Source organism: Polistes canadensis, unplaced genomic scaffold (assembly GCF_001313835.1).
Source record: "Polistes canadensis isolate GaletaPanama2010 unplaced genomic scaffold, ASM131383v1 scaffold_40, whole genome shotgun sequence".
Classification (NCBI taxonomy): domain Eukaryota; kingdom Metazoa; phylum Arthropoda; class Insecta; order Hymenoptera; family Vespidae; genus Polistes; species Polistes canadensis.
The window spans coordinates 729,485-744,032 of record NW_014569587.1 but is presented as its reverse complement, the minus strand read 5'-3'; the positions used below and the strand labels follow the sequence as shown (position 1 = coordinate 744,032).

At 33.0% G+C, this 14,548-nt stretch overlaps 2 protein-coding genes across 3 annotated transcripts in view; both read left to right on the top strand.

Moving 5' to 3' along the window:
• Positions 1-82: 82 nt before the first annotated feature.
• On the top strand, positions 83-3,182 carry LOC106784776. Its single transcript, XM_014744641.1, has 4 exons — positions 83-424; positions 1,028-1,395; positions 1,853-2,596; positions 2,671-3,182. Exons 2-4 carry the CDS (start codon positions 1,052-1,054, stop codon positions 2,948-2,950), a joined length of 1,368 nt encoding a protein of 455 aa, XP_014600127.1. The 5' UTR covers positions 83-424; positions 1,028-1,051; the 3' UTR covers positions 2,951-3,182.
• Positions 3,183-3,322: 140 nt separating this feature from the next.
• Positions 3,323-14,548, top strand: part of LOC106784775 (colorectal mutant cancer protein) — a 30,257-nt gene continuing 19,031 nt past the window's right edge. The window contains exons 1-4 of one of the 2 annotated variants that reach the window (XM_014744639.1): positions 3,323-3,442; positions 4,352-4,583; positions 9,203-9,432; positions 10,749-10,885. In XM_014744639.1, coding sequence (XP_014600125.1) covers positions 4,474-4,583; positions 9,203-9,432; positions 10,749-10,885 — 477 coding nt within the window. In that variant the 5' untranslated portion in view covers positions 3,323-3,442; positions 4,352-4,473. Of the gene's footprint in view, positions 4,253-4,351; positions 4,584-9,202; positions 9,433-10,748; positions 10,886-14,548 lie in introns of both variants that reach the window. The other variant, XM_014744638.1, reaches the window with a different exon arrangement.

Here is a 14,548-nt window from a genome sequence, read left to right as displayed (position 1 = left end):
GATATAAGATGAATTTTTTTTGCCAAGGCGCGAGGTCAGATCGGGAGTATGTTTTCTTCGAAGTTAAGATCCGCGGTCATTGCTTAATATGACGTAAGTCCCACGGCATCGTACGGAGGTCGAGTGTATATTTCGGGCTCTGACACACCTCAGGACATGTTTATATTTGCGTCTCGCTCTCTCGCGCTAGGTTAATATAGCGTCATAGCTATATTTCCCCACCCGCATGAGAGCACAGTGGCAACTATAGTCGGTGACTTAAGTTATACGGTGATGGGTTCGCAACTGTCACTCCGAAGACAAAATGCGTGGAATCGTACATTCTGATAGTGGAATTTGTTAGAGTGATATCCTCTTCGTGATTTTATCGACGAATCTATTTATTTTACTCGACTAGTGTATTTTATTGTTAATCGTAAACTTGGTAAGTTTACTGCTATCGTGTAATTGTAGAACTCTTTCGGTAATGTAAATATATATGTTTACAAAAAAAAAAAAGATAACGAAAAAGAATTATACTTGCATTTAACAGTGAATAACTTTTACATATGTTTTTTATATGTCACAACTTTTTTATTTTTATAATTATTATCGATAAAATTCTTATGTTTCGTACTCGTTTATATTCTCTATTAGAATATGATTCCGTATTATATTTCAAATATATATAATATTTTTAGATTTTACAGAGTGGATCCTATTTTATACGTATCGTTGTAGTATTTTTTTCTTTTCTATTTTTTTTTTTAGGATTTAGTTTCTACAGTAATTTTTATGCTATGCTATGAATCACACACACACAAGTACAGTTTGTCGTAGCTCACTCTGCATATAACATGTTTACGTACACATTATAATCGATTGTGCAAGATTCATAAATTTATACGAAAATTAGTCTTTCAAGTACTTAAAATGAGTCATTTTTTGGCTGACTTTATTCTTTCTAAAGATGATATAGTTGACTCGTGAATCTTTTTCTGCGTCATTTAATAATATTATAAAATTAAATGAAACAAATTCGTTTCAGTAAACGAACGTTTAAATTATCGTCATGGCTAAAACGAAATCTTCCGAAATAGAAGAAGGATCAATGGGTTTCAAGGATAAGCAAAAGGCTTTGGATACGTTGAAATTTCTCGATGGTCGTGATATAAGTTATCAATATCATGTTATAACCAGCTTCGTTAGTCGTGTTAAGAGAACATTACAAATAACGAAGGACGAGGAGAAACTATCCAATTTACGAGATGCTCTGAAAATATTCGAGGATTGGTTAATCGATTACAAGGAAAATAATCGTGGAAAAGAAAATCTTGCATATTTACCGATCGATACGATCAAAGCTTATAGATCACTTGCTAAAAGATACGATATAATCGACGATGAATTTTACTTGTAAAGTTTTTTATTTATCTAACTAGAAAAATTGATACTTAATAATAATATTATTGGGTTGTCCGGAAAATTCGGGACGAATTATAAATATATATATATATATTTATAATTCGTCCCGAATTTTCCGGACAACCCAATAATATTANTTTATTTATCTAACTAGAAAAATTGATACTTAATAATAATATTATTGGGTTGTCCGGAAAATTCGGGACGAATTATAAATATATATATATATATTAATTATATATTAAATAGAATTAATGATTATTCGCGAACGGTGTTTTTTGAAATATAAAACATATTACTAAATTAAAAAAAAATAATACTACAATTTAACAAGTTTCATAAGAAAATACAATAAAAATAAATATTTAACTTTCCGGACAACCCAAGAAATGTATCTTAATCATTTATTATATATTTATTGTTTTTTTTCTTTTTTTCATTATCGTAGCGCTTACAAAAAGGAAAAAGGGGATTACAAAAATTTACGTACATCAAAGTTAAAAAATAATGGGATAACGTGGGACATTGAGAGAAATCGTAGATTGAAAGAGATCATAGCTAATATCAGAGAAAAAAATATTCAATGGTATGAGACAGATGTTGGTGATCTAAGAGGACTTCCAACGAAGGAACATGTAAGATGCATTATGTTAGGATACAGTCCGGATCCGACAAAGTTGAAAAAGTTGATCACAGACGTGGCATCGAAATTCGGTGTTATGGATGATGTAGATATGGAAATAGAGGAAGAAAACACGACGAAAAAAACGCAGAAGAGAAGCCATGACAAGGACACATCGAGTAGCGAAAGTGATTCTAACGAGCCCGATAAAAAACTTGCCAAGTTATCTACTGACGCTGAACAAGAGAAAAAGGAAGATAGTGGACTTAGTTTTAAAGATAAGGAAAAAGCTTTGCAAAGTATCGAGTTTCTCGAAGGACGAGATTTGAGTTATCAGTATCATGCAATTGTTGGTTTGGTTAAAAGGGCCGAAAGGGTAATATCGTGTACGAAGGATATTAATAAAATCAAGAATATGAAGGAAGCTGTTCAGGTTTTTGAGGATTGGATTACCGACTATAATGTAAATGGTAAATCGAAAGATAATTTTAATTATTTATCGATCGATGTTATTCGAGCCTTTGAACCTCTCGCTGAAAAATATGATATCGAGGATAAAGAATTTTTAAAGTAAGTCGTAAGCGTTTTATCGAAACATTGTGGATGTAATTGGATCATTTATTAATTTTTTATTCGATGTATAGGGCATACGAGGAGGTAGATGGAGATTACAAGAAATTGAGGACGGTAAAAATCCCAGAATCCGATTTAACGTGGGATAGGAAAAGAAATAAGTTTCTTCGGGCACTTGTCGATCGTATGAAAGAGAAAGAAGATAATTCTTGGTTCCAAATTGATGGAGATCTTAAAAGTTTACCTACTAAAGAACACACGCGGTGTATTATGTGGGCTTACAGTCCTGATCCTACGAAATTAAAAAAACTTGTGTCCGTAGTTAAAGAGATATTAACGTCTACAGAATAATATACTATAACTAATTATTTATCCAGTATATCTAATTAGTTAACGTATTCAAATATACTTGTTACTAAAAATATCGTACAGTATATATTATATACTATATGATATTACATACATATGTATACAACTAATTACAAAACAATAACTTAATTTTATTTGCAGGTCAAATAATTAACATAATTAAGGATAATCAAAGTCTGTAATATTTATAACATAAAATATAACATTTAAAGGGTATCTTTACGAAACTACAATATCCGTCAAACGTCTGTACGAATTTTGAATATCCCGCCATTACTACGTAGGCAGCGCCATCTTGTCGATATTACGGCGCGCTTGATAAAGCAAGATGGCGTTAAATGTCGAGTTGGTTTTTAGAGCGGCGAGCTCAATCGATAGTTTTTATTGCCGTCGCTGACTCGCGAGGGAGGGTGAACCTCGAACACAGTTTTGAGGTTAGGGTTAGTGACTCGGTGACACTGGAAACGATAACCGGTGGGTAGCAGTGGATTTTTCACTTGCTCGCGCGAATCGAATAGTTAAGCAAAGAAAAGATTTAAACGTTTTTGTCATTATTTTTAACCCTTTCAAGTCATTAATAAGTGTAAATTGAATATTTTTATTTGGATTTATTACATTATAAGAAAAAAAAAAAAAAGAAAATAAAAAAAGAAAAAAAAATACTGGAGTGTAACTGAAAGAGAAAGAAAGAAAGAGAGATAGAGAAAGAGAAAGAGAGAGAGAGGGAAAGAAAGAAAGATAAAGGTACGAAGAAACACAGATTATTATAAGAAGAGGGACGATTAGAATAAGAAAGAAAAGCGATTGGACTCCCTCGAATTTTCTACCCTCACCCTTTTAGATATAGTCAGAGTACGACGCGCACGAGGGAGTAATAAAGAAAGAAAGAAAGAAAGAAAGAGAGACAATTTCACCGTCTAAGAATAACTCCTGGTACTTCTCTTTCTCTTTTTCTCTTTTCCTTTCTCTCTCTCTCTTTCTCACTCGTAAGAAGAAGAAGAAGAAGACTAAGAAGAAAAAGAAGAAGAAGATATGGAAATAGAAATTGTTCTTCTTGTCACATAACGCAGTATAAAAATCCGCGGGTTTTTTTTTTTTAAAATCAAAGAAACAAAAAAACGATCGTACAATTGAAATTTAATATCCAAGCGATTATTTCAACTCTCGTAATATAAATATTATCGATCAAGGGGGAAAAGAGAAAATACTTGTTTAAGAGAGAGAGAGAAAATAAATAAATAAAAAAAGGAAAAGAAAAGGGATGGTAAGGGGATAAAGAAGCAAGTAAATATCATTTTACATCTGGTTTGCATTGGGTTTGCATCGTGCCGAAAAGAAGGCGCGGAAGTTTCGATTTGTTTCGAATGTTTCGATACTTTAAAGATCGATATCGAACTACTGCAAACACGGATGAGGCGTAAAAGGGTGGAAGTTGTCAAAAGAGGGTCGAGAGGATCTGTGATGTTTGGTAATCGCGATGGCTAGGAGGGAGGGGTAGTGTGAGGATGTCGCAAACCGCTGATGCTGAGAGCGAGACGGGCTCCATCTGCGACGAGGAACGCGTTAGGAAGCTTTTCCAAGCATGCGACGGCGACGGAGATGGTTTTATCGACAGGTTGGTACAATAATCTTCTTATTTTATACATTATCTTTGTTATTTTTAATATACAACAATAAATAGAAGAGAAATAAGGACCAAGAAATCGTACGATTGACTAAAGTAATCTGACAGTCATTTTGAATTAAAATTAAATTTAAACGCGGGATCACGTGACTACGTAATAACCGTTAATAAACTTTCATCAAAAACAATTATAATTAATGATTGTTTTTTTTTAAATTTATCATCGTTTTCTATACTATTGCGAATAATATTCGTATCGAAAATAAAGACGTTATATTCGTTATAGATAGATAAAAAAAAGTCAAAACAAAAAGAAAGTTAAGAGAGAGAGAGAGAGAGAGAAATTAAGAACGTTCGTCGATGGAACGTCAATTAGGGGTAGAAAAAGCTAAACGGTAAAGAAAGTTAGAATTAACGACGCGCGTCCGTCGAAAGAGAAAAGCAAGCGTAATGGCCATTTGAAATATTTTCCCTTTGTCTTTCTTTATCTCTCTTTCCATCTTTATCTTTCTCTTTCTCTTTGGGACGAGAAGGAAAAGGGAGAGAGAAACGTCGGGGGAAAAAAGAAAAAGAGAAACAAGAAGTAAAAAGAAACAGAAAAGATGGAAAACGAAACGGTATCCTTTGTAAGCTTTTATTCCGTCCCGTTGTCCGTGGCGTGACTATGAAAAATTTCCATTCGCTATTCATTAAAACTTGCGCCACTCGAAGATATTCCCTTGGGGTAAAAAGAGAACGAGGGGTGAAAGAGAAAGAGTATAGGGGTGGGTGGGAGGTAGGAAAGAGAGAAGAGGAATCGCGACTCTCTCTTTCGCGGTTCGGAAAAAAAAAGAAATTAAAAAAAGGAATAATAAAAAAAGAAAATCCGTTCCGCGATTTTTAATTCTCTAGTAAATGGGCCGCGTTACACCGAGAACACATTGTTTTACAGTCAAACCTGGCACGTTTGCGCGTTCCTTTAAATTATTCCTTCAATTAATTAGACGATTTGAATACGTTCGTTCATTCCTACGACGTTCCTACTACGTTTCTACATTTATTTTTTGCTTTCGTTCGTTCGTTCGTTTGCGCAGTTCGCTTAAAATTAAATTCCTGACTGCCGGCCGATCCTTTTTTGTTTTTCCCGCTCTCTTTTCTTTTTTTTTCTCTTTTTGTTTTATCTTCCGTATCTTTCCATTTATCCTCTTTTATCTTATTCTACCTTTTGCTAACGTGTATACGTATATATATATATATATGTATATACGTAACGGCATTCGTCGTTCGTTCGAATGGCATCGGCGATGAATAAACCGGAAAGATAATGGCCAATGAGTTGGTTTAACATACGTAGAAGAGATAGTTTTGCGTCTCTGGACCAATCCGTGTCTGCTACGATCTTTCCTTCTCTTCCACACCTTTTACTCTTTAGATTTTTATTCTGTTTTTTTTTGTTAATTCTCGAAACACGTTTTCACTCGTTTACAAATTTATACCGTTTGGTTTAGCAGCATCCCTATAACCGAAGCGAGTATCACGCTCTTTCCGAGTCGTCCCATAAATCACTATGCAAATTTATCGATGAGGGGAGGATTCGCGTGCTTTAACGTTCTTCACCTCCTCCTCCTCTTCCTCCTCTTCCTCCTCGTCCTCCTTTTTCTCATCTTCCTCAATTGAGGAGGCTGAACGTTAAAGAGAATTGTTCGTGTGTACGAGATGAGCGTGTATAATAAAGGATCCACCCCCCCCCCCTGCTGATACATATACTTCTACTCTTCTCCCTTTTCGTGCCTTCAATTACGAACATACTGTCTTCGAAATATAAAAGCTTCGAGCGAAAACACATCGTCGATAAAAATAATCGTTCTTATCGATCGGTAATGTCTATCTATTGTCTGGGCGCGTAATTTGAAACGATGTTGAATTTTGTTGCCTCTGTCTCTTGATTTTCTGTTTTATTTTTCTTCTTCTTCTTCTTCTTTTCTATTTTTATTTTTTCCATCGTTTCTCTTTCTTCAAACGAGCATCTTTTAATTACGAACGAGTCTTTATTTCTCTTTCTATCTCTATCTCTGGATGTTCGTAAGCTTGATGTTTACTTCAAGCCCAAAGGGAAAGTAGTCGAGCTTAATGGACTTTTCACGCTTGATTTGGGTGGTTCGCATTGAAAATTATTCGGATGCAATGGCGCGAGAATCGTACGAAGGGCTAAAGAAGGAAAATAAAAAGATGCGCGTGATACGGGGGGGGGGAGGGGACTCTCCTTTGATAAATAATAGAAAAAGAGAAGAGGTGAAATTTACCGGACAGGTTAAAAAGTGGATAGTTGTTGAAGGAAAAAAAAAAGAGTAGATGGGAAAGGAGAATGAGGTAAACAAACAAAAAATTAAAATGAAGGAAAAAGGAGAAAATAAAGGAAGAAAGAAAGAAAGAAAGAAAGATTTCTCAGCTTCTTCAGTATTCATTACCGGCCGCTTTTGTAATCTCATTAACTTTTGCCCGGTAAGATCCTTATTCTGAGGTGGCGCACGTCTCGTTGAGCTCGCAAGCTCAAAAAGCACCGAAGCGCCCCTTTCGAAAACTTGTACTTCTCGTGCATCCAACCGATTGCCAACTCGCGAGATTGCGAACTGAAGCTGAATGCCCAAGTGCCCACTTGCGTTTTTTCTCTCTCTCACTCTCTTTTTCTTCTTTTTCATTCTCTCTGTCTTTTTTTTTCCCTTGGCCCTGTCCTTTTTCCGTCACTGTCTTTTTTCCCCTCTTTCTGTCCTTTTTCTTCTTCAATGCCACCAGGCACTTTTTTTTCCTATGCGTAATACGCGTGCAAGTCTCCTGTCTCTTTTCCCGTGCTCCCCACATCAAACGAACCGACAAAGGAGTGAACGGAGTATATAACAGGGTGCAGGTACTCTCTTTCTACCTCTTTATCTCTCTCTCTCTCTCTTTCTCTCTCTCTCTCTTATTCACTCTTTCTTGGCTTACGAGGGACGACACGTATCTCTTGTTCCGGAGGATCAACGCTGCCCTTACTTTATATTACTCGCTTTTCATCTTCGAAATATCCACTGCGATTCAGTATCTCTCTCTCTCTCTCTCTTTCTTTTTATCTATCTCTTACCAATCTCTTTTTCTCCTTTTCCTTTTAAAGTGCTCCCCACTGTACTCTCAATTTTTCATATGATTTTTTGCTATCGAAAGTATACGATCTATCATCCTACGTCATTTTAACGATCATTCCTAAGATTTCTTATCCTTGATTTATCTACCTCTTGATCGTTATTACATCAGTAGATAATTTTTTTTTTATAAATTACCGACGATATAAACCAACCCTACATCATCAATTTATGATCTAGTTTGATTGTTTTATTTATGTTCAAATATAGTTCGAGCTTTTTTTTTTGTATACACATGTTATACGTCGAAAAGCAGAAAAAGAAAAAGAAAGAAAGTAAAAAGTGAGAAAAGAAAAAGGGAGGACAATAAAAATTGATGTGGGCGCCAGGGTAGTAAAAAGAAATGCACGAAAAAAAAAGAAGTCGATCGAACGTTTTACGCTTGGTAGAGAAATCTCACCCTCTGTGTCTCCCACAATCCCCCTCTCCCCCACTATTGCTACCCTCTATGTGGGTAGGTAACTAGGGGTAGGTAGGCAGTATTTTACGCGTTCCAACAATAGGCCTGGAGCACTTATTAACTCGTCGGATCTATTGTAAGGTTGTTTTGCGAACAATCCGCATGCGGTTACTTTCCTGCGGAAAGAAGAGTTTTTCGATAAAATGTCATTGCTCTCATTCTCTCTTTTTTTTCTTTTTTTACTCGAAAAACTGTCAGGTAACAACGTACTCGAATTACTCTCATCCAGTGTTCTCATGAGACTATGGGGTTGTATCTAAATTTTGTCATTTCCCTTACGATAGTGATTCTTCTTAATCGTCGAATCGTGATACGAATTTCGTAATAAACAACATTGTTTGTTTCTCTGTCATCTTTTTGTCTTTTTTGTATTTTGTTTTCTTCATTTATTCATTGAGAAGTTAAATGTTAGAGTTTAATTAACAATCCCTTTTGGTATACGATGATAACTCGGAGATTTTATTATTCTCATCGATATCAAATTAAAACAATTAATTATTTGATAATGTGTTTAATGACGTATTACAAAAGTTGTTATAATAACGCAAAACTTCGTCCAGTAAATTTAATATGTTTTCAGGCCAGATTTCATTTCAATTAAAATTACTTAATATCTGTTAAATTTTGTAAATGTATATGCGTAACATCGATAAATTAATTTTACTTAACGGCAATTGCAATTATTTATAAATTTAGACTATAAATACGTAGAGAGAAATAATTTTCCAATGTACACCATATTTTCGGATACAGAGATAAATTAGTAATGTAAATAATTCGTTCTGTTTGTAAGCTTACATAACTGTTGAATTTAGCTTCAAAAATTAAAGATTATTTTTCAGGATTTATTTTGTATAATATTTTGTATAACACGCGTCAAGTGGTTAATAAATTTGATTATAATATTATATATATATTAATTGTAATATGACGTTCGATAAAATATTGTTATTTCATCAATAACTATTGATTTTTCGAATAAATGTGAATTTCAGTCAAGATTTGCTGACGGTATGCAGAGAACTGAATCTGGAAAATTCCGTGGAAGAGCTGATGAGGGAATTAGGTGCGGACGAGCACGGTCGCATATCCTATCAAGAGTTCCTCAGACGTCGTTTGGCTCTCCGACCAGAAATCGAAGCCCTTAGGTCTGGTAAACATAGAACTAGCCCTCATCACACTCATACTCCGGAATATCTTCCAACCAGCAGTGACAATAGTCTTGGTAAGATTCTAATCTCTTATTCGTGATATCATCATCATAAAAAAAGAAAAATAATTAGAAAAAAGATTCGCGTGCGAGTCATAATAATTGATTTATTATAATTACATTATACACGTAGATGAGTTTGAATATGAACTAGAGAAACTTGATTCGTTGGTTTCGATATGTATATATATATAACTCTTCGCGAATAGAAGATAGAAGCATACTACATTTTATATTCATGAGCAGTCGAGACGCGAACGGTTCGTTGAATTTATTGAATTTGTAATCAATGTCAAAAGCTCGGATGATCTTCGTCGCCATATTGAGACGCATCGGAGTTTTACTCGTTCAATTCTTACAATTAGTCCCCGTAAGATCTTACAGTATAGGTTCTTATCGATTGTTTCTGGATCAATAACCGTGAGGGCCATGACTAACGGGAGGAGCATTGTGCTACTCTATAGAGGGTGGTCCAAAACTAATCGAGATAGAAAGAAAATTAATGTGATATTTTCTTATTGAATAGGTTCTTTTTTTTTGTCAAATCTTCTAGGATATTAGAAAATAATGAAAAGAGTTAGTTTTATAGAACATTTAGTTGATCGACTATTATTGAACGAGATTACGTAAGATTGTAGTGTTAGTTGTATCAGAATCAATTTATATATCCATCAAAGTAAGAATAATATAAAGTACATTTATTTAAAAATAACAATTTCTATTTGATATTTTATTAAAGATGAAAATTTTCAATTCAAAGTAATCATTTGCCAGGTACCTTCGAACAAATGTATTTTCACATTCAAACGATTTAAAATATTAATAGAATACAAAATAGAATACATTAATCGAAATAAAATGTATATGAGATAGCTTTGATATTACATCATTTATTTATATACAAAAAAAAAAGAAGAAGAAATTGGCCACTTCAAACGTGGAAACAGGGTGGATACTTTTCGTAAGAATTTTTCGATTGTCAGAAATATCACCCGTCGTGTTACTAATCGTCATCCTCTAGCAAACTTATATATCTTGCATGTATACACACACACACACACACACACCTGCATATATACACAAACGTACACATACGTTTGGTCGAGGCGTGACAGGAATCCGTATAAGATGGAAAAGTGTCATAAAAAAATTATAAAATACGTTCCAGCTCTCTCTGTTGTCAAAGTAAATCCTTTTTTTTTTTTTTTCGTACGATCAACAATATCCAGATTTATAGTTTTTTCCTGATATGAATGTCTATTCACCTGTCGTACATTGGTTCGTAAAATTTGTTTGTAAATTTGTATGGAACTGGTACGATCGATTTTCAGGAACAGTCTCGGGAAGACATGAGAGTTGGGAATTCGACAGTGGTGCTCGTGATCTTTCACCGGAGCCTCACACCCTTCAAAAGCTCGTCGAGGCTGCTGCCGGTGGATCTGGAAATATGTTGGACCTTGCGAATAAGGTAAAAATTTATTAATTATCAATATTCTTGTCCAAAAAATATATTAATATATAAGTCTCAAAGGGAATTATAGACGGTTAATAAATCTGATGAACAATTTATTTTGAACTAGTTGTACGTTTCGTCCCTTACTGGGGACTTCATCAGCAACTAAAAATTTTATTATGACTTGTTAATAAATATAAACATTACAATAAATTCTAATTTTTTACCTTGATCATTTAGTTCACGCGTCAATACATATTATCTTTTTTACAGAGTCATACATTTCAATAAAACTTAACATATTACAATACAATTTGATCCTAAAACAACCTTTTTTAATTTTTAGTTGCTGATGAAGTCCCCAGTAAGGGACGAAACGTACAACTAGTTCAAAATAAATTGTTCATCAGATTTATTAACCGTCTATAATTCCCTTTGAGACTTATATATATATATAGTAAAAAGTTATATTATTCGATAGAAAAAAAAACAAATAAAAAAAAAGTGAGAGAGAACAAAAATATATCCAATAATTAATATCGAATTTAAAATGAATTTACGGGTAATCGTCTTCGAAGTATCACAACGATGATTAATAATATTAGTCATCCCCAATTAAAATGATTTACCATTACAAAATATCCGTTCTTTTCAATTAACTTTTTGTAACAACGTTAACGTAATATTACAAAAATTAAGCGTGCATCGATGTGAGTAATATAAAAAGAGAAAAGAAAAGAAAAAAATACACCAATCAAAGAAACTCTTAAAAGATAAAATACTACTTTTTTTTCTTTTTTTGTGCAAGACACGGTAAGTGTATATATACCAAGAGTATTAATAAAGAAGAAATATTATTCTGCCGGGTTGTTCGATTTTCTTATCGAGGAACCGATCGTTATCATCTTTTCTCTTCTCTTCTCTTTTTCTGTTCGTTCATTCGTTTTATCGCATCCACAAGTGGAATACTCTCCTTTCGGTATGAAATATAACGAAAGACAAATAAATGCAAGTGCAGCAGCACTGTGCTGCCGCAACGTTTCTCGTTACCAGTTCTGTTACTGCTGCTGTTGCAGTTGCAGTTGCTTCTCGCGTGCTCGTTTCACGCTTCGCATACTACCGCGGATCATCGATTAAGCTTACGAATACATATATATATATACATGTATATGTATGTATATTTATGGGTTCTTTTTCTCTATCCTACACTAATGCTATTATACGTGCTTCTTTCTTTCTCTAGATATTTTTTTTATTTTTATTTTTATTTTTACGTGAAACGAGAAGAGAAGAAAATAAGAGAAAGAGAGAGAGAGAGAGAGAGAGAGGGAAGACAAAATTCACCCTAGTTCGTTCTCTCGCTTCGTTAACATTATTTCATCACCGTCGTCTCGTCTCTTATAAGCGACTTTTCCTCCATCATCGAGTATCCTATCCATTATCCACGATGTATTTGATTTATGCGTTAGACAGGGTAAACGAGGGACAAGGAAAAAAAAATGTGAAAGAAAAAAAGAAAAATACGAGACGGATATCACTTTCGGTCTGCATCGATACAACATCTGATTCCTCTCTCTCTCTCTTCAGTTCTTGATTTTTGTATTTTTGTTTTTGTTTTTGAAAAGGAAGATATTGTCTCCGCGTATATGAGTGCAGAATAAATGAGAAAGAGTGAGAGAAACAAATACTCGGTAAAATCGATATATACGAGAGAGAGAGAGCTCGATTATTTTCAAAAGGATGAAAAGGTAGATTTTGTAATTTACATGCACGTGCACAACTCGTTTTGTATTGTTCATCTATACATACGTATATATATATATATATATTTATGCATGAATGAATTCATGTTTGCTCTATTTGCGTGGGAGAAGTCATATTTAATGGTTGATATTAATAAGGGTTGAAAAGAAAGGAATTTATTCTTCTTTTCTTTTTTCTCTTTCATTTGGCATAACTTTGAATCGACCTTAGCCCTCGATCGAATAAAAAAGAATGAGAGAGAGAGAGAAAGAGAGAAATAAATGGAACGTAGGTAGAGAAAGAAGAAGAAAAAAAAAACAAAGAAAGAATTTGCAAACACGCGACGTTTTCTTTTCTGTTCCGTTAAAGCGTAAAGTCACCGTAATACAAATTAGCCTACTCGAATGATTTCCTTTCTGCTTGTTTGTTTTCTATATACTCCCTTGTTAATTTTTTTGTTTTAATATTTACGAGGTTTTTTTAATTCCCTTTTCGTTATCACTTTTTTCTTCATTTTATTCGTACGTGTATTTTATTTCGATTTATATTATTAGAATTATTTTTACTTATCATATTTATATACTTATGGGGGGAGGGGGTAACAATTATCTTATGTATAATTTTATTAAAAATAAGTGTAAAAATTATTACTAAATATTTATTATTACTTTGTTTTAATTTCTTTTTTTTTTTACTGGTTAAAGATTTCTCTTCGTATTTGTTTAATAATCATTATTTATTTTCTCTTTCTTTATACGCGGTAAAAAATAATAAATAATGTTTAATTATCCGCACGCGCGATCTTTAAATCTAAACGTACTTCTCTTAATTTTTATTATATTAAGATAGGAAAAAGACAATACAAATATAAACAAAAAGAAATCTTTTTCTCAACGAAAAAAGTTCTTCCAGCTTTTCTTTTTTTTTTTTCAAGACGTTGTGTTTTGATAGGACTTCGAAGAGATATTTTCTATCGCCCATGTTTTCGTTTTTCTTCTCTACGGCATATTTACTTTCTTACCGTCAGTTTTCTTTTCAATCTATCTGGAAAATTTCATCTTGTCACAAACATCTACGAACTAAGGGACGAATTCTTCGACCCACCAGAGAAGATCGCAATAAAGTCAAGATATTTATATATTTATGTGTGTCTATGTGTGTGTGTGTGTGCATATACACTCTTATATCTCTTTTATTATCTATAAATATATGTGTATGTAGAATTATAGAACGTATATCTTATATTAACACTATACAAACAAGTAAATTTTATTAAATATAGAATCATAACATATTTGTTTTATAATTGTACAAATAATTTCAATCATTTATTATTTCATTTCCTTGTCCGCGTCTTTTTAAATATAATAAAATTCAAGATAAATGTGCGTGTTTAGTGTATTGTACAGATAACAATATAACAACATATAAATACTATATTATAATACACATCCAATATGAAATATATGTATAAGAAGGATCACACACATACAACAATATTATTTTCTATAGAAGAAACGTGTTTTAAAAAAAAAAGTCAACCCTAGTCTCGATTATCATCCGTTGATGCTGATTAATCAAGATTCTACTGTATATACATATACTTATCTAAATATAATGAAACTCAAGAAAAACGTGTTAAATCTATATCACACGTATAATTCAAATAATTTATTATTCAATAAGAAAAAACAAAAAGTAAATGATGATTAACACAATAAGTACACATATATACATACCTACATAAATATATTGACAAATTCGAGAGAATTGTATTTAGTATAAGAATTTCTAACCATAATTTAACAACACTGATGTGAGTATTAAAAACATAAATCAAGGTAAACGAAGTACGAAGAAATAGGATTACTAGGATTTTGAGAATGGATGCTAGTCGTAACCATAAACGTCGTGCTGTATAAGCAATCAAATTGA